Source organism: Tiliqua scincoides, chromosome 8 (genome assembly GCF_035046505.1).
Source record: "Tiliqua scincoides isolate rTilSci1 chromosome 8, rTilSci1.hap2, whole genome shotgun sequence".
In the NCBI taxonomy this organism is placed as follows: domain Eukaryota; kingdom Metazoa; phylum Chordata; class Lepidosauria; order Squamata; family Scincidae; genus Tiliqua; species Tiliqua scincoides.
This window is the reverse complement of record NC_089828.1, coordinates 48045706-48067166: the sequence shown is the minus strand read 5'-3', so window position 1 is coordinate 48067166 and position 21461 is coordinate 48045706. Positions and strand designations below refer to the sequence as shown.

Here is a 21461-nt window from a genome sequence, read left to right as displayed (position 1 = left end):
GCTGGACTGCTTTGTGCTCTCCACTGCTTAAGTCCAGGGAGATCAACTTGGGTATTTTTCAACCTTTTTCACAGACAGGGCTGGATGCATTTTTTTGTGGCACAGCTTATTTTTAATTTTTAAGAATTAAATACTGGTCTTCAGGACTGGGGTTATCATACAAAGCAAAAGTTAAGCAAAACTCAGTGGTAATTCAAAGAATTTTTTTAAAAAAATACAAAAATCAAAGAGGCAGCAAGAAAAATCAGCAGAGCAAACGTATTACCACTTTCTGCTAAACTTTGGCCAGGGTGACAGATATAGACACTTTGGCAAGCCAGTTCTCATCTGCAAGCCAGCAAGGTGCAACTTCTGCCCTAATTCAACTCCCCATTTCCACATGGATTGTTTTCGTGATTCCACACTGATCCATACCCCAGTCCACTTTTTGTGTGGTGTTCTGCATGGCGAGAACCACTTCCTAAATACAAGGCATTAAGGGAAAATCCAGGATGTTTTACTTTTTGGTAAGGCTGAGAAGAAGAGGACCAATGACACTTTCACCCTTACTGAAGTGTGAATGTGAACAGTACAGAAGCCAAGCACTTTTTTGGTGAGCCTAAGGAAATGGGCACTAAGGCATCCTTTGTGAAGAAACTCTGAAGGAAGCTGGAGGGATCTTGTAGCTAAGACATAAACTAACAAGATAATTGGTAGGAAAAAAATTTAATGGACAGAAAATAATGAGCACGTTAAGACAACAGCAGAGCACTAGATCTTGTTCACTCTCCACTCACAACAAAACTACAAACAGGAACAGGAAACTCCATGCTCCACCCCCACAAAATTGCTTGTGTAAAATACTTCGCTAATGACACAACCTCAATGAAGAAAGAAAGACCAACTCTGGATAACAAGGATTAACCTTCCTGATTTAGGCTAAGCCTCCTAATCTTTGAGGATTAGGAACATTTTGGAGCAACTGATGCTGACTCAACTTAAAACGGATGGGAATTTTTGTCCTGGACAGTGGGATGAATCGTAAGCCCCAGCAGTGTTTGAGAAGCAGCATATCACATAGCGTCCTTATTGAAGAGTACAGTTGGTCAACACAACCTGGATCTAGCCCTTGATAAAATGTGTCAGGGAGTAGTAAAAGACTGCCTACACACCTAAAAGGTTCTTAAATTGTAAGAACGTTTTCAAGTTACATACTTTACTATATACAACATGCACACCGATGCAACATGTATACTATATATAAATATTAACATGTACACGCAATGCTATGTCTTTGCATATGTACTTTGGGACCCAAGGCCCATTTACTGCTTGATCATGCCAACTTTACTGTGGACCCTCATACGAAGAGATCTGTTGTGAGTTTACACACTTCTGGTTCTTAGGCAGCTGCCTCAGAGAATGGACTGGCCCCTGGGAACACAGAAGTTGGCTACCCCAGCTACATGGGACCATTTCAAGTTCTCTTTTGCGCATTTGAGAACTGACCCTTACCTTGATTAGACTTCACATCCGTTGCCTTCTCGAGCTCTTTGCCTTTCACTGAAAAAGAAAACAATGCTGGTGGTTGGTTACGCAACTTATGAGAAGGTAAAAAGAGGACATAGCCTCTTTCAACCGAGGACCGCCACTGGAAACAAACAGTCAAGAGGCACATCCCTACAACAAAAGTGGACTGGTCTTTTGTAGAGTACTCTCAACATAGGATGTTGCTTTGGATTGAAACAGACCACAGATCCTTCTTGTCTAGTACTACTGGAACAGCAGGGGCCCTCCTCCAGAGACTCAGGATCCAAACCTCTTCAACTTTCGAGCACTCATGCAGCCTTGCCAATGGGGCATCCGCTGCATCCTGCTGTGGAAAGGAATCATGGGGGCCTCCTCAAAGTAAGAAAACATTTGTTATCTTACCAAGGGACTGCACTATGGCTGCATTGTGCTAGAATAGGATAGAACCCTCAGGCTGTAATCTTCCTACTAGCCCTGTTGCCCAAGTTCCTCTCAACTGGTGATGCCAAGGACTAGGACCTTCTGCACACAAAGCGTGTCTTCTGACAATATACCTGGGCTCTCCTCTTTCTGAGAGGAACTGGGGATGGCATAAGGAAAGGACATAGAAATGCAAAACTTGCTACTGATCTGGAAAGTACCAGGAACTGTTCTCAGACAAAAGGCCCTTGAACCACCCCTTCTTCAATACCACCATATCTTCTGGCTACTCAAGCTCAGGAGAAAGGAGAAGTGCAGATGGAGTTGCCTCAGTGTGATGCTGTATTTCACCCTTGCACAAGAAGAGAACCCTGTAGCCAGGAGAACACTTTTGGGGGCCCCCACGATAGCACCACTGCACAGATATGCAAGGCCTTTCTGCATTCAAACCCGACACCAATACTGAACATCAGCCTCCGATGGGACTGGCCAATGACCCTGGGAAACGGAGAGCCGACTTTCCCCCTCAAGCCACTGGCTTGGCTTGCTCACTCAGGTTATATCTGCTCTTTGGGCACTTTACCACAGACTATTTGTTGAAGCTTTAAAATGCCAAAAAAAAAGGATAATTGCCTTAAAAGGAAAGATTACAATAACCATCTCATCTAAATGTTAATATTTGCGGTTGCTGCTTCAACTAGCCACCTAACTGGGCATGGTGGGCAGCGGGCACAAGAATCCCGCTGAAACTTAATTTGCTCTTTAATTAATCTAATGAGCCACAGTTTGAAAGGAATTTGAAGATATTAGCATTTCATTTCTCTCTCTCTCTCTCTGCAAGGATTCCTCAGGGGCAATCATTTAACAAAACCCGTTTTCTAGTCAGTTCATTGTTGGTATCTGGTTAATCTTTACAATTACCTCCCAAAGCATTTACGCTACATTTGTTTTCTAAACTGCTAAAGAAACTCTCTTGCCTTTTTGCCTCAAGGACTTACTCAAAACCAGCAGCCCCTGATCAAGCTCTCCCTCATCTCTCCATAATATTAGGTCTGCTTATCTGCATTGTGACATCACAGCCAAGTATTTCCCTAGTCCCAGTTCACATCACTGCCTGCCAATGCCAGAGGTGGAGAATCTATACCTATACAAGTTCCTAAATGTTATGTCAACTGGTCAAGTTCCCAGTCCTGCTAGTTCTGTCTCATACACACTTGCCAGGACATTTGTATGTTGCTTTCCAAATCCTAACAGGCCTTCAAGATTCAGCTTTAAAAAGCACAGCAGGAAGTAGTGACGATGGTGCTTCCTGCTTTGCAGGTTTTCCTTCTTCTCCTATATATACATGCACACATTAGCTATTTGCAACTTTTAAGAACCAATTTTTAGAGGCCCAGTACAGTACACTTGCTGAAGCCAAGTAGGTCTGAAACTGATCAGTGCCTAGACAGGAGACTGCCTCAGAATTCCATGATTATTATAATACTCACTTGTGTTTCCCACCTTTCCTCCACTGAGCTCAGAATAGTACACATGGATGTGGGCTAACCCACTTCAACCTCACAACCATCCTGACTGGCCGCTCAGACTGAGAGAGTATGACTGACCCAAAGTCATCCAACAAGTTTCACAACTGTTGAAGGTTGGAATTCAGATCTCCCTGGCTATCATCCACTACTCTAACCACTAATTTCCATTGTGGACAAAGGTAGAATGTTGTTAACTAACATTTTCCTGATGTTTCCCTACCCACTCACTTGAAAAGGTTCTTAGGGCACAACACCTGGTTACTAAGCAAGTGTCTATTTAGAAATCTGTATTGCAGGGAGAATGGGAAAAACTAGACACAGGGCTGACATTTTTGGTGGCAAATCCACTTTGAGGGCAACAGAAAGATACAACATGTGATACAAGACAGCAAGTAAAGGAGTATGCCGGCTTCTGAATTTTGTGGCATTCATTTATTCTGTTCTTTGCAGACTGAGAAACTCTCTCTAGGAGACGCTTAAGGCCACATGGTTCTCCCAGATGCTCTCTACAACACTGTATTTCAGACTTGCTCAATTCTTACTAATACTATAGATACTTTTGAGAGAACAGCTTCACTCTGCCCATTTCAGAATTTCCTCATCCCCTTCAAATCACTTCCTTCACACACTACTCTGCCCCACTGAGCAATGTACTATTACATTTCCTGCAAACACAACACTGTTGTCGCTCCATCTTGAGTTTATACACATATTAGAAATTCACAATTTCTAATGCACCAAGGATGCATTCAAGCACTTTGCAGGAAGCCCTCACGATGCACATTTTGGACTAGTGGTCCTCCCCTAGGTTGAACCACTTAACCCACTTCTGCCCAGCCCACAGGTGTACACACACATTTGACCCCGGTTGAGTATATGCAACAATGGGCAGAAATGGCTCAATCTGCTGGCAATATTGTGGCCTTTTCCTGCCTAACTCACCATGTTTACTCTGTGGCAATTTCTAGCACCACCAGACACACACACGATGCAATGGTCAAATTCTTTATATTTCCTGTGAATTCTACTTGTGGTTATTTTGCTCATCTGACAGCCAGAGCTTACTTTCCCTCTGGAGTCTCAGTGGCCCAGTTTAACAAGCTGCAATTTTCCATCACAAGAGAGGAGCAGGCTGACAAGCACACCCGGATGGCATGAAATTTGGCCTTTCTCTGCAGCTTTGCATAATTAATTGGTCAGCTGACTTGTACTGCCAGCTTCAAGGAAGAGGAGGAAGCAGATCAAGGGATAGAGATTTCTCAGGTATGACTGGCTTCCAGCTTGGAATTCAAAACATGTATACAACTCAGGCCACTTGACGCTGAACCAGATGCTCTTCAGAGGAAAAAGTGCATCTCTACCAGCTTCCTTTTATTTCTTTAAATCAGGGGTGCACAAACCCCGGCCCTGGGGCCACATGCAGCCCTCGAGACTTCCCAATGTGGCCCTCAGGGAGCCCCCAGACTCCAATGAGCCTCTGGCCCTCCGGAGATTTGTTGGAGCCCGCACTGGCCCGACGCAACTGCTCTCAGTGTGAGGGCAACTGTTTCAGTGTGAGAGGAAGAAAACACACACACACACAAACAAAACTGCCATGATTAAAAAAAAAATGAATAAGCATGGTTAGACCCATAAGTCTTGCCACTAAAAAGCAAGATAAATATCATATAAGGGTGAGCTCCCTACAAGAGCCAATGTGGTGCACTGGTTGGAAGCAGAAGCCACACACATAGCCTGTGTCTCAAATCTAACTTCATCCACAAACTCACTTGATGACATTAGACAGGACCAACTTTAGGGCAACTGGGTGCAAGTGTGTTCCACACTAGAGTGGTGACCAGTTCCCCACAGCTGCAGCTAGCACCTTACTAATGCTCCAGTATGGAATCCTCCATATCAGGGGTGCCCAAACCCCAGCCCTGGGGCCACTTGCAGCCCTCAAGGCTTCTCAATGCGGTCCTCAGGGAGCCCCCAGTCTCCAATGAGCCTCTGGCCCTCCGGAGATTTGTTGGAGCCCACACTGGCCCGACGCAACTGCTCTCAGTGTGAAGGTGACTGTTTGACCTCTCACGTTAGCTGTGGGATGAGGGCTCCCTCCACTCTTGCTGTTTCATGTCTGTGATGCAGTAGAGGCAGCAAAGGAAAGGCCAGCCTTGCTTTGTGCAAGACCTTTTATAGGCCTTGAGCTATTGCAAGACCTTCATTCATTCATATAAGTTCATCTTTAATATATTCATTTATGTAAACTTATGCAAATTTATTCAAATTTTAAATGTAAATTAATTCATTTTTTCCCGGCCCCCGACACAGTGTCAGAGAGATGATGTGGCCCTCCAGCCAAAAACTTTGGACACCCCTGCTTTAAATGAATGGCCAGAAACAATATTTAGCATTTATACAAGGCTTGTATACGTGTAGTGTACTGTATTTGTACACTTCTGTACTGCAGCGAGTCATGGACTCTTCACTCACAGCAGGAGAGGAAACTGAACGCTTTCCACATGCACTTCCTCCGACACATCCTCTGCATCACCTGGCAGGACAAAGTTCCAAACAACACAGTCCCAGAATGAGCTGGAATCCCTAGCATGTATGCACTGCTGAAACAGAGATGCCTGCATTGGCTTGGTCATGTCATCAGAATGGACGATGGCCGGATCCCAAAGGATCTCCTCTATGGAGAACTTGTGCAGGGAAAGCACCCTACAGGTAGTCCACAGCTGCGATACAAGGACATCTGCAAGAAGGATCTGAAGGCCTTAGGAATGGACCTCAACAGGTGGGAAACCTTGGCCTCTGAGCAGCCCACTTGGAGGCAGGCTGTGCAGCATGGCCTTTCCCAGTTTGAAGAGACACTTTGCCAACAGTCTGAGACAAAGAGGCAAAGAAGGAAGGCCCATAACCAGGGAGACAGACCAGGGACAGACTGCACTTGCTCCCAGTGTGGAAGGGTTTGTCATTCCCGAATTGGCCTTTTCAGCCACACTAGACACTGTGCCAGAACCACCATTCAGAGCGTGATACCATAGTCTTTCGAGACTGAAGGTTGCCAACTACTACTACTATACAAGGCTTCCAAGCACTTCATATTTAGCCTCTCAATAACCTCCTCAGTAGTCCTGCAAGACAATCGAGTATTACCCCCATTTCACCTATGTGGAAGACTGAGGCTAAGACAGCAGTGTCTACCACATAATCTTATTTATTGCAGTATTTATATCTGCTTTTCTTATCCCTAACTGATAATTCCAAGCGGCTTACAGATTAGAGTTCAAAAATTAAAATACATTTTATAACATTATCCGTGGGGGATCTGTTCTTGGACCCCCCCCCCCATGGATACCGAAAATCGTGGATAAGAAATTTGCAATTTTTGGCCCCTTAAGCAATGCTCCAGTCCCCTCCAGAGGGCTTTCCAAAGTCCGCAGAGGTTGTGTCTGCCTGCAACCTCTGCAGGCTTCAGAATGGCCCATAAAGCTGACAAAAATCTGACTTTTGTTTTTCGGCAAAAATCTTTTTTTGTTTTTCGGCTCTATGGGCCATTCTGAAGCCCACAGAAGCCAATTCTGGAAACACCTAGAACTGCCAGGCAATGGCACTGCTGCAACAGGGCATCATGACCACAGGCTGCCATGACTGCAATAAGTTTGGGAATCACTAGTCTAACTCAGTATTCTCTTCACTGTCTGATAGCAAGTCTCCAGGGCTTCAGGCGGGGTGTTGGCCAGCTCAAAATGAAGAGGCTACCAGGAACCTGGGACCTTCTGCATGAAAGCATGAATTCCTGCACAGAGATTTTGTCCTGCTGCCTGTCATATTTGCCCTTCTGCAATTTCCTCTTTTTTGGCACTGCCTTACACCTTCCTACCTACTTCTCCGAGGCACACAGCTATCCATCTGGGGGGAAAAAAACCTGAAGCTTCAACAGATCACAACTGCAAACACACATGTAACAGCATAATTCATTTTCATGCCTTCTTTAAAAAGGTGGGCCATACAGTGTCTCTGGACTTTCAGAAGGAGGCAAAGGCCACCTCCCACAGCAGCTCATTCCTACAGTTGTCCAAATTTCCTTAACAAGAGAGCTATGCAGATCCCAGGAAGTAAGAGAAGCTTCCCAATTCAAAAAATGCTACTGATTATAAGTCAGAAAAAGAAAAAAAAAAGCTATACATCACATGTGCCTGAGAAACATGACTTCCTTGTTATATTATTTTGAACAAATGGGTAAATCATGGGATATGGAGGGAAGACACCAAACATCCATATTCTGCAAGGCTGAAACATCTGACAGCTGGCAGTTCCGTCTAACGGAACTATTGAAATCCACCAGCTACCTGGTGTAGGAGTCACCCTAGAGGTCATGGAAGACCATGCTGTATTTGGAAGATCTGCCATAAGTAAGCCACTCAGCTTTACAGTTACCAGGTGGTCACTTTCTGCCCAGCAAGCATTATGACCCTTTTTAAAGGATCCTGTCCCAAATATGAGGCTTCAAAACTCAAACACACACACAGAGATATGAGAGAGAGAGAGAGAGAGAGAGAGAGAGAGACTCTTGCACAACAGAGATTGTGGCATTAGCAGTTTGTAAAGCATCCTGCAGCAGTCCTACCATCTGTCAAGCCAGCATTTTGTGTTTTTGTAAGAGCTCAGCACTTTCATTTTAGAAACAGAGCAATTTAAAGCTTGATGGAAACAACCTGGAGCTCTCATTTCCCTGTTTTGTGGAAGACAGAACTGCTGGTCACAACACAAGATGCTAGAGAAATATTTATGGCCAGGCTCTTGCCAGAAAACTTTGACCCCCCCCCCAGTTGTTCCAAAAAGACAGCTGTTATTAGCAAGCTCAAAAAGCTTGCAAATGGCCACCCTATGCCACAGCATTAATTCAGATCTTTAAGAGGTTCCCAAGGAGCACAACTGCTATCAGTCCTCTTCCCCCTCTCAGGTGAAAAGTCACACTTGGGGGACAATTATTATTATACAGAATGTACAGCACATAAGGTGTAAGCAGGGTCTCCCTGCCTGCCCTTCCCTCACTTTAGTTTTAAAAAAATTGATGTGTATCACCAAAATCTGCAGAATGTACCATTTGAGCCCAAGCTACAAAAGCGTATTTTGTTTTTACAACATGTGCTGCAGCAACACTTGCAAGTTATAGATAAGAACGTGCATTAAAACCAATGGTAAAAATGTAACTGGGTCAACTTTCTAATCAAAATGTTTTTAATCCATTATTTTAACTAATCAATCAACTAAAAGCTGCTGACCTACTTTTAACTGGAGAAGCCGTGGACTGAAGCTGTGCTATTCTGCACGCAAAGCAGGCCTTCTTCACCAAGGCTGGCTCTTCCTCCCATTTATCTGGGTGGGCTCTTCTGGCTTTAATTATTAGGCTTCAAACAATGAACTGAACATCCCTATAATGCTAGGATTTCAGTCCCTCCCCCTTTTAATGACTCACTTGCTCCCAGCAACAAGAATCTGACATTCATTTCACTATCTTAGGTCACCCAGATTTCCAGTTATGCCTAAATATTTTGGTATTACTGTCAGCCTTGAACATAAGAGACTTACTAAGTAGGAGCAACTGAATATGGAAATCAGCTACACTATAGCATATTCAAAATGTCACGACTAAGATAACTGTCTTCCACAACAGTCAAATAAGGCACTGGTCAATGGCAGAAAAGCAGAATTTGTTACTTGACAATTCCTGTTCTGGAGAGAAGAAGGTGGGCATTTTGAAACCCTTTGGGAAGCCCACACGACAGAGAGAGGGGCTTCCCAAAGAGTTCCAGAATGCCACCCTTCGTCTATCCAGAGAAATACCTCCTTGGGTAGGCTGCTTTATATTAAAAAGAAAGAAGTGGGAAGAATTGCAGAACTCCATGCAATCTGAACTTCTGTTTTAGACAAGGAAATATTCACTTGCTAGTAGCAAGTTATTTAGATCATCAGTAACCAATAAACACAAATGACTCCTACAGAGTCAAGTTACTGTTCCATCTAGCTCAGCACTGTCTGCATGGACATCAGCAGCAGTTCGCCATCCAGGCTTCCAGACAAGAGATCCCTCCCAGCTCTATCTGCAAATTTATTCAAATTTGAAATGTAAATTAATACTTTCCCCCCCCCGGCCCCCGACACAGTGTCAGAGAAATGATATGGTCCTCCTGCCAAAAAGTTTGGATCCCCTGAGCTAGAGCAGTAATTTTCAACCTTTTTCATCTCACATTAAAAGGACAAGTCACTAAAATGATCAAGGCACCATGTCAAATCGCCAAAACTCTCAGTTTTTTTACAATAGACAAGGCACATCACTGCCAGGGATGGGCTCATATTCCCCAATGGCCGCACTAATAAATAACCCTCCCCCAAATTCCCATAGTACACTTGCAGACCATTCGTAGCAAACCAGTGGCACAGTGGTTGAAAATGGTTGGCCAGAGACTGAACTCTGTTACAGAGAGCCTCACATGAATATCTGCACCCAACTAAGAGCCAGTGTGTTTTCAGAGTTATCCCACAGTATATCTCTTGCTGGGCTGTACAGGTTGCTGATGTACAATTGTGTATTTAAATGCTCCCCTATATAAAGAAAATATCCCTGCCATTCAAAAGCTAGTATATAAAGAAGTGCTGTAGCTGAGCATTCCTCCCCAAAATGTTAGCTTTGAGTAAGTAGAGAACTTCTGGCAGAAGAAAATGGCTCACCCCACTACCTGCACTCTGAAGCAGATCCCTTACTTAAGGACAGCTTCTCCTGTATAAATGCACTTGGCTGCTCCATTCAGCAGCAGAAGCCCTGCGGATGGTGTCCTGGCCATCTGAGCTACAGTGGATGGTGATGTAAGGCAGGGCCTCTGCAGCACCAAGCTTGCAGAATAACCTCCCCAAGCATACGAAATTATGCAGGAGATGGACAGAGTGGATAGGGAGATGCTCTTTACACTCTCACATAACACCAGAACCAGGGGACATCCACTAAAATTGAGTGTTGGGAGAGTTAGAAAAGACAAAAGAAAATATTTCTTTACTCAGCGTGTGGTTGGTCTGTGGAACTCCTTGCCACAGGATGTGGTGATGGCATCCGGACTGGATGCCTTTAAAAAGGGATTGGACAAGTTTCTGGAGAAAAAATCCATTACGGGTTACAAGACATGATGTGTATGTGCAACCTCCTGATTTTAGAAATGGGCTATGTCAGAATGTCAGATGCAGGGGAGGGCACCAGGATGAGGTCTCTTGTTATCTGGTGTGCTCCCTGGGACATTTGGTGGGTTGCTGTGAGATACAGGAAGCTGGACTAGATGGGCCTATGGCCTGATCCAGTGGGGCTGTTCTTATGTTCTTATCCACTTCACTGCTGATTTCTTAGGAAAGCCTTGGGGGTTCTCTTAATGTGGCCTCTGGTGTCAGTAGCCTTGTTTGCTTTCTTTTCTTTTTTGCTTTTAAGATTCTTTTTTTATTCTGCTCTATTACTATTGACTGAATGTTTTAAAATTTTGTTGTTGTAACAAGCATTTTTCCCAAAGAAAAGTAAGGCACAAATGTTTTAACACATAAACAGATAAATAAAGAAGCCACTCCCAGGCAAGACGATCTGTGGTATAGTTTTAAACAGGTCATGTGGCTCAAAAGTGAAAGTGGTGAGGTAGCTCACCATTCTGACTCCTGGCAGTCTCCATCGACTGCTGCTACAGGGGTACCTGTACTAAGGGCAAAAGGAGCCCAGGTGGTGCCAACCTCACCAGCACAACCTCATGGCACAAACAGTTGTTTTGTGGTAGCAGAAGCAATGCAGGGTGCCTTCCCTTTTGATTTGTACAACTTTGGCCATTCAGGCTTTGAAATGGCCTGTTTTTGACAAACTCTTTGCAAGCTGATAGCGAATTTTGTGATTAAAGCACAAAAACACTGCTATACAGACGTGCAATCTACAGATGCACATCTGCTAACTGTGCAAAGAGGCACCTTTTAAAATGGGGGTCCTCATATTTAGCAGGGGGAGAGGAAGTGTTCCTATTTGCTCCAGCAGAGTATCTTTTTCCCATGGCTGCTGCTGGTACTACTTCTGCATCTTTTCATTTTTTTTAAAAGACTGTGAGGCATTTGGGGACCGGGAAATATTTACCTAGCTATACTGTATAAACAACTTTTTGAATTTTTGTTGAGAAATGGTTTGCAAATATTCTAAATAATAACTGGTTTAGAGTCAGTACAGCCAACATGCAAGGGATGGCATCCCCAAGGCAGGCCCTGTCCACGAAGCTGATTGAGACAGTGGCCTCAAGCAGCAGATAGTGCTGGGGGCACTGCCACCAAATCCCCTAATTTGAACTCAATGGGGGAAATGCAGTGGCAGGCTACAGCGTCTTCAATGCACTAGCCCACCCCTCTCTTCTCAACTTCCTCCTCTACTCTATTAAAGTCCTCCACTTTAGATTTAGAGAGCAAAAGGTTGCACAACGGAGGTAACAGCTGGTGCCCTGCTGGGTTGGTTGGGAAGCATTTGCATAGCTGGGTGCCACAAGGTTGTCAGCCAAGCCTGGGTATCCAGACACCAAACAGTTTTCTTTAAAACCTTTCTGCTTCCCACTCCCAGAAAGACTAGACCATCAAGCAATGTTCCCTGCAATTTATACAGGGGGGGGCAGCAGAGGGGTATAGTGCCCTAATGGGGATGCATGGAGACAACTCTGGAGTGCTCAGTGATGAGGTCACTGCCATTGCCAAGCTCTGGCACACCATGACAGAAGCTGCATAGGGCTTCCGCTATATGGCTTAGAGGGAAAGTTGCCATCAAGTTTACAGACTAAAAGGGCTTTCTAAGTTTTATGCTGCCAATCCCAGTTTAGCCTTTTTTATGCATACTATCCCTCCTGGTCACGGAGCAATGCAGTCATAAGAAACATGCTATTGATTTCTGCACATCAGAAATAGTTCAATCCTGACTGCCAAAAAACAAGCCAGATATAAAAAGCCTTAAACATCTAGAAAACACTTAAGTTTTGGTTAGTTTGCAGCGACCAGGGCAGAATGTGGCTAGAAGATATGGGGCAGGCCACAGAACTATGCACTTCTTTCCACCTTGAAGGCAAATATCCTTAGTCATCTTTAACCCGTTTCTGCCCAGCCCACAGGTGTACACATTTGATTCCTGTTCGTGCATATGCAAGGATGGGGCATGATTCGTACTTATAAAAACTGGAGACTGAAACTTGTGAACAATCCTGATTAACGTACACACCACTGAAACTCTCTATCACAATTATGTTAAACAAGGAAAATTCATAGTAGAAGGAAGAGAGTCTTGGGGGAGGAAATGTACAATCCCGAGATAGCTCCTGTGACTGGGGGAAAGGACAAGCAGTGTTATGGGCATAGGGAAGGGAATTCCCTAACTTGGGAGCATCTACAAAGATTGGGGCAGAGAAGGACAAAATACAGTGTCAGTACAGGGTTTCAGTAGGAAAGACCCGTGTAAGACTACTTTCTGTTCAACTAACTCACAGTGAAGCAAATACCACATTGTGTTGTATCACAGGCTAGCTTTTACGAAAAGCCACAGACCTTAAAACCAGTTGGACAGCTGCTTTAGAAGATGGAAGCAATTCCCACCACAAGTTTAATTCAGACACACTGGAAGCATGAATTATACAACCCACAATGTATTGGTACAGGTCAAAAAATGCCAGCAGGCTTGTTGTACTATTTCCTCAACCTATAATTATAGTAGCACTGAACCTTTTCTGGAAAACAGCAAAATGTGGGTGCTTACAGTTCATTCCTGAATCAGGTACTGTATTCCAGTTCCTGACACACTATTGTTTCCACTGTCAGGCACTCTTAGGCTGCAATCCAACCCACTTAACTAGGAATGAGACCCACATACTGTAATCCAGTAGGACATAACTTATGCATTTACTTCTACAGGACTGCACTGTTAAAGCAGCTAACCAGCTTCCTAATTTGTGAATCAAAATGCATTCATCCTGTCTGTACCTTGCCCTTCCTTCAGGGAGGAGGCATAAGGTGAAGTTGCCCCATTTCATTTTCATCAACTCAGCAAAGCAGGTTACGCTAAGATTGTGACTTGCCCAAACTACCCAAAGATCTTCCACAGCTGAGTGGGCACTGCACCCAAGCCTCCCTGTATCCAGGGATTGACAAAAGTTATTATTAGACATCCTGCCCGCATACACAAAGCCTAAGTCATTTGTGGAATATCAGCATCTGAAATGGGGCTGAAAAGAAATACCAAGGTCCAAGACACTTTCAATTTAAGAGTTTCCTTGCCCAGAGTCTGTTCCTCAGACAAGCAGCTATTGTCTGTGTAATGGAACAATAAGCCCTCATCAACCCTTGTACAGTGCTTTCAGTGCGTGAAAAGTACTTCTCATGTATTATCTTGAGGTAGTGCATAGCCTATAAGTATTATTACCCCCATATTGGGGTTGGCAAGTCCAGGCCATCTAGTGAATCCATGGCAGAGACAAATGTTCAAACTAGCGAAGTCCTGATTCACAGCTCTGTGTCTTAACCATTTTAGTACACCAGCTCTCCCAACAAAGCACTCTAAACAGTGAGAAGGGTATCATTAAAAATCTGACCACCACCCAAAACCTCACAGCAACCCTAACAAATATGCTTTGACTCCACATAGGCTTGTCAGTGAAGACTAAAAGATCATAAGGTACTACTACACAGTACCTGTCACAAGGTGTTACCTTCACAAGGGGGAACCTGACAACAAAATGCAGGCAGTGCCCTGAAATCAGTCCCCATCAACACTGCAGCAATATCACCTGCTTCTTTTCTGGGAAGCATCATCTCTTAAATTCTCCATAGAAAGAAACATAGGGCTTTAAGGATATTTGGTCTATTCTATTGCAAGACACTATCAGAATACATATCAAATTACATGACACAGTTTACACATTACAAAAAGGACTGCCAGGAAGGTTTTGCTAACAGCCTGAAAATGTTTAACCTTGCTTATAATGCTTTGAACAAGTTCTCTCTCCCTTGATAGCACAAACCTACGCACTGAAAATCCTGAACTCAGAATGCTACTTGTTGGCATCCTTCAGTCTAAGAAGACTCTGGTATCGCACTCTGAATAGTGTTCTGGAACAGAGTGTGCTCTCCAGTGCGCGAAGCCTGGGTAAAGTAGATATGGAGGATAGACTGTTACCCATGCAGCAAATCCCCCCTCTCCACGTCGCTGAAATGGTCCAATGGAAAGGCAGAGGCCAATACGACTGGTTCCAGCGGTGTCGCAGGAGTTGCCAGAACATGACTGTGTTCAGCCATGAACTGCCTGAGGGACTCCGGCTCCGGATTTTGCCTTGAGGTTGACTCCTGAAGCCTTTTCCATAATTGGATGTAGCCACAAGGCAGTGGAAGTTTGGGATCAGAGTTTTCCTTCTCTCAGATGAGCTGCCTTCCCAGGCTAACGAGTCCCATCTACCCAGTGGCTGTTCAGTCGCCTCTTACGACAAGTACAGCCAAACTGAGGGCCTATTCTTATCCCCAGCCCTCAGGGGACAAATGCTACAAATGCTACAAAATCAGTAGAATGCTACTAATGCCAGGGAAATCCTAAGTCTTTGAAGATCGACAGCCAGTTCATTCATGCCATCTAAGGATTACTTACAAATTAAAGAGGCAGTATTCCCAGAATGAATAGCGCCTAAGACCAGAGATATTGCCTCTGGTTTTGAGCTTCCACGCTTCCACCTAATGAAGAAGCAATTAGGTGATGCTTCTCTTGTTTTATGACTACTTTTCATCTTGATCCCTGGAACATAATTCATTCAAACACTGCCATTGTTGGCCATCAGTGATACAGTGAACACTTTATACAGTGAGCTGAGAGCTATAAGTCACTCCCACTCAGCCCCCTCTCCATGGCTTTCCCGTGGTCCCAGGAAGCTCTGAGGCCAGAGAGCTGCCGCAAAAGCACAATGCTCCGAGGCAGCTGCCAAGATAAAAACCCAAGGTGTTCAAGGACATTCACGTGTGTCCTCTGACATGACGTCAGGCATGCTTGGAGAAAAGGAAGAGGTTTAGCTATAAAGAGTTGAAGGGTCACGTTCATTCACAGGAAAACCAACCATTCTTGATGGCTTTTTCATAGGCCTCAAACTCTCTTGCTATCTTCACTAACAAGTGGGGCACCCCATTCCTGAGATTCTACCCACCACTCCTCCTTGCCTCTCTACACACACTGCCACTTACCCAGTTTTTGCTCTCCGCTCCTGAGTGACTACTCTGCCCTCCCACCACAATGCTCATTCATTTTCCTCCGTCCACAACAAACACCTACTTTAATTCTGCCCAGGAAAACAGCCAGCCCCAACCAACCTTACCCCAAAGCCTGCAATCCTTCTATTCTTTCTCAAGCCTCAGTTTCCAACATTCCCCAAATCCAGCACTTCAATCAAGCTCTCAACACTTGCCCACTGACACTTCCTCCTCAAGCTTCTTTGCTGCCCCATCACTAGCAAACACGCCCTTAAATTAATCAGAACTGCAAATGGGCCTCCAAACCCCACAGTCACCTTATCTCACGCACCCCCACAACTGATGCTCTCCTACATATTCCATCCACACCATGCCCAGCCTGCCACATTCGACCCAACCCAGCTCGAGCCCCCAGAATGACCATGGCTTATGACCCCAGTTGCAAACACAGCCCCCCCCCCACTGATCCCCAGAGTTTTCCACCCCTCCAGCCATAAGGGTCCTTCTAAGCAGCCCACCCCCATTAGTGCCCTTTGGCCACTCCCAGCCCTTTATGCCCCCCACTCAATCAGCCCCTGATACTCTAGGTCCCCAATGTAGCCCCCTCCCTTTATTCTCTCCACAGCCCTACGGACCCCCCAGTCTTCTACCCCTTTAGCCACAAAACTCCCTCCAATCAGCCCACCCCCCAACAGTGCCCCTTATGCCCCCCCACTCAATTAGTCCCTAACACTCCAGGCCCCCAGTGCAGCCCCCTCCCTTATTCCCTCCACAGTCCCCACCGACCCCCAGTCCCCCACCCCTCCAGCCACAACGGTCTCCCTGAGCAGCCCCCCAGCAGTGCCCTGACGCCCCCCACTGCAGCCCCTCGCACCCGCCCCGCCCGTACCTTTCCGCCTGAAGAAGGACATGGCGGCGCGGCGGGCGGGGAAGGCAGGCAGGCCGTCCCGTCTCCTCAGGGCTCCTGCCGCGGCCTGCTCCGGCTCCTGCCGCGGCCGCCTCCCGCTCCCCACCCGCAGGAAGCGGCGGCAGCAACCGCCGCCATGTTGTCAACACAACCGCCGCCGCCACGCAGCCTCCTCCTTCCGGGCGAACGGCCGAAGGAAAAGCGCGCGGGGCATCTCGGGAAGGAAAAGCGGTGGGCGGCCGGCTTCTTGCCCTCAACCGGCATGGCTGCCTCGGCTTCAAGCGGCTTCTGCGTCCTGGGAGGGAACTGAGGCGGCCATCTTTGAAAGGGGCACGGCCGCCGATTGAGGGAGGCAGAGGTGGCCATTTTGGAAGAGGGCAGAGGCCGCGCGTTACACAGCCGCAACACCCGCCATCTTGCGTAAGGGCAGAAAGCGTCTCTGAACACGCACAAAACCTAGAGAACGAAACACGCTAGAATGAACATTCAGTTGTCTTTGCATGGAACTTCCGGGTTCTTGCTCTATACATTCCTACATCTATATACACAAACACACACATATGGATGTATATATGTATGTCCATCTATATATACATACACACACACACAGCCTATACATACATACATACATACATACATACATACATACATACATATAGATGTATGTATACACACACATACATATATATAGATTTATGTATGTATATATAGATGTATGTATAGGCTGTGTGTGTGTATACAGCCTATACATACATACTGGCTTCGTGTGTATATTGTGTGTATGTGTACATATATGTGTGTGTGTATAGGCTGTGTGTATGCACACAGACACACACATATATAGGCTGTACATATACTTACTTCTGAGTAGGCAAGCATAAGCTTGGGCTCTCAGGGAGCCCACAAGAGACCTGCGTCCTGGTGCCCTCCCTTGCACCTGGCATTCAGAGGTAGCCTCCTTCTAAAACCAGGAAGTTGCACATGCCCATCATGGCTTGTAGCCTGTGATGGACTTTCCTCCAGAAATCTATCCCAATCCCCTTTGAAAGGCATCCAGGCCAGATGCCATCACCACATCCTGTGGCAAGGGGTTCCAAAGACTAATCGTACTCTGCGTAAAGAAATATTTTCTTTTGTCCATCCCAAATCTCCCAACACTCCATTTTAGTGGATGTCCCCTGGTTCTGGTGCTGTATGAGAGGGAAAAGAACATTCATCTGTCCATGCTATCCAACCCTTGCATAATTTTGTATGTCTCAATCATGTCTCCTCTCAGGCACCTTTTTTCTAGCCAATCACTAGTGGAGCATAGCAGTTAAGAGGCCAAACTACAAAGAATCTTGGGGGTCCTCGGGGTACCTTCCAACTCTCTGTGAAAATATAATGTTCTTATTATTATATATTTAGTCATACGTGCTTTCTTGTGTATGTGTGGATGTGTGTGTACATTTGTGCATGCATACTGGAAGGCAGGGATGGTATCAGAGGTTGACACCTACTGAGGGCATGTGTGCATCAAAAGGCCCTCCAGGGCTGACCCCTGAATACCAGCAGCAATGGTCACACCCAGTGTACCATCAGGGTGAATGATCAGGTTAATGGGGGCCCTTTAACCTTAAATTATATTAAATTAATATAATTAATTACTGGCCTCGCAGATTAAAAAATTTTATGGTTTTGATCTTAGAAAAACCTTTAAAAGACATAGAGTTGTTGATGGTTAAGCTGAAGAAGTTTGAATCATTAGCAGGATTTAAGATAAATAAACAGAAAACTAAAATTTTATCTAAAAATATGAATGAACAAGACCAATCGAAGTTGATGAATAAGACTAGGTTCAAAGTGGAGAAGAAGATTAAGTATTTAGGTATTATTTTGACAAACACAAATTGTATGTTATTTCAAAATAATTATGTTAAAGTTTGGGGTGAAATCAAAAAAGATTTTGCAAGATGGGAAAGGTTGAAATTATCTTTTTTGGGAAGAATATCTGTAATTAAAATGAATGTGCTACCAAAAATGCTTTTTCTCTTCCAGAATATACTAATATTACTTTCTGATAAACCTTTTAAAGAGTGGCAGAAAGATGTGACAGGTTTTATATGGCAAGGGAAAAAACCGAGAGTGAAATTTAAGATTTTTCAAGATGCAAAAGAAAGAAGAGGTTTAGGACTGCCTGACTTGAAGACTTATTATGCATCATGTTGTTTTCTGTGGCTTAAAGAATGGATATTGTTGCGAAACAAAAAATTGTTGAAGTTAGAAGGATATGATTTAAGATTTGGTTGGCATGGATATCTTTGGTATGATAAGTTGAAAGTGAATATGGAATTTAAGAATCGTTATGTTAGACATGCACTGTGGAAGATATGGAATCGTTATAAGAAAAGGTTTTATAACAAAATTCCACTCTTAACTTCACCACAAGAAGCACATTTTGGTTTGGGAACTGTACCAAGAGATAAATGGTTATTGTATAAGAATTTATTGAGGTCAATGTATTTTGAAGTCTAGAGAGGAATTGATTGTGGAGGGTTTTGACTGCCAATGGTTTATGTATTTACAATTATTAGAAAGATTTTGAAACAGAAGATGAACAGGTTAAAGAATGCATGATCCAGTGGGCAAAAAATGTGGGCCATGAACTTTCAATGGACAGATGGGAGAAATTATGGATAAAACAGACAAAATTTACTTTGAATGTTAACATTAAGGAAAATATAGATAAGATGATCTATCGTTGGTATGTGACACCAGGTAAATTAGCCAAAATGTATGAAACTATGTCCAATAGTTGTTGGAAATGTAAGAAACAAGAGGGAACATTTTACCACATGTGGTGGACGTGTTCAAAAGTTAAAAAATATTGGTTACAAATTCATGCACAGATACAGTTGATCTTAAAAACAAATATACAATTGAAGCCAGAAGTATTTTTATTAGGTATGACAGATGAGTATGTGGAAAGAAAAAATGAAGTTTTATTTTTGTATATGATAAGTGCTGCCAGAATACTTTATGCTCAAAACTGGAAGACTATGAATTTACCTTCGGTGGAGGAATGGTGGATAAGACTTATGGATTATGCGGAGATGGATAAATTAACAATTTTGCTTAGGGAGAATTCAACAGAAAACTTTTTGAAGAATTGGAGTCCAGTTATTGATTTTTTGAATCAGAGAGATTATGGGAATTTGAGGTATTTTGAATTTGAAGATTGATTTTGAAGTATTAGTGGTATAGACTAGCATTTGTTAATGTTTGGACTGTATGTATTTGGATTATAAGTATGGGAATGTTTTGACTTTGCTCGTGCTGCTTTATTAGAGTTTTGTTTATGTATGTATTTTTTTTCTATTTTATGTTTCTTATAGTTAAATAAATAAATAAATGATAAAAAAATTCTGAATAAAAAATGCTTAACCACAAGGTGCCTATACATCAGCACAGATATAGATAGGTGTATATATGTAACTCAAGGAACACAAATAGAATACAGATGTACACACATTGCTATATGTCTTATCTTAGAGTCAGCTGCGCTGAATGAAGTTGGACTTACTTCTGAGTAAACATGCATAGGAATATGCAGTTAATCCAGGGTGACCAGATACAATGGAGGACAGTGTGCCTATACCTTTAACCACTCTATAGAAGATGAAATTGGGCAGGTACAGCTTTTTAAACCCTTCCATGTAGAGCTGCACCTGCCCAAATTCCCTCTTCTACACAATGGTTAAAGGTATAGGTACTCTGTCCTCCATTGTATCTGGTTACCCTGAGTTAATCTCATATCCAGAAAAATGTAATCATGATTCATAAATAAAATCACAAACTAAGTATGACCTGCATAGTACAGTATAAGACAGAAAATAATGTTAAAGGATAAAAATGATCAAATAAGTACATTCCATCTTTCTATGAAACTATCCAGATTTGCTGCTTCTAATGCTCTTTTATAATTGTCCTCCAAGCAATGCCTCACCCTCTGTCATCTCATCATCCAAACATTGTTGGAGGTGGACCGCTTCAACCTTTCCACTTGGTTGTTGTAAGTACGCAGTGCCAGTATGAGAAGACAAAGCAGCACTTCATTATCTGTGACTTAGTCCCAAAGTGAACTGTTTGGTTAATAAGTTAAAGAAAGGGCCGTAATTTCTTGAGCGTGTCACAAATGCCCTGGATGCGTTGCCAAATATCTTACCAAAATCTCTGTGACCGTTTGGCTGTCCCAGAACATATGATACAAATCTCATCCAGCAGAGTTCCATTGCCATCAAGCATCATAGTTAAAGCTGATAACTGGCAGTCTCTTGGATGGATCTGGCTTAAGCTACAAAATATCTTAACAGTATAGCAACATAAGGCCCAATCCTATCCAATTTTTCAGTGCTGCTACTGCTGTGCCTATGGGGTATGCACTGTTACTTGTGTTGGGGAGGCAGTCTTGGAGACCTCCTCAAGGTTTGGGAACATTTGTTCCCTTACCTCGGGGTTGCATTGCGGCTGCCCTGGTGTTGGAAAGTTGGATAGGATAAAATGCCCATAGTCCAGTAAATACAATACATTGCACAAGGATGTCGCACAAGTCAAGTGCACATTGGGAACTGAAGCGGCTGTTAGGAAGAAGGGGAGGCTTTTTTCTGATCTTTTTTAAGCCTCTGTCTTTTTAAGCCAGTCTATTTTGATCTATGATTCTTTTGAGACTCAGCTTTTCAATGGGCAATTTTATATTTTTATACACTACATTTAAACTGAGTCTACATATGCCAATGAGCATATGCCCCCTTTCCAAAACCTGCAGGGCAAGATGGCGGCTCTAGTGATTTGGAGGCAACATG

At 43.9% G+C, this 21461-nt stretch overlaps 1 protein-coding gene across 1 annotated transcript in view; it reads right to left on the bottom strand.

Moving 5' to 3' along the window:
- Positions 1–16794, bottom strand: part of AKAP10 (A-kinase anchoring protein 10) — a 34190-nt gene extending 17396 nt beyond the window's left edge. Inside the window, exons 1-2 of the mRNA XM_066636506.1 lie at positions 16603–16794; positions 1495–1542 (exon numbers count right to left, since the gene is read on the bottom strand). Coding sequence (XP_066492603.1) covers positions 1495–1542; positions 16603–16624 — 70 coding nt within the window. The 5' untranslated portion in view covers positions 16625–16794. The remainder of the gene's footprint in view (positions 1–1494; positions 1543–16602) is intronic.
- Positions 16795–21461: the final 4667 nt, after the last annotated feature.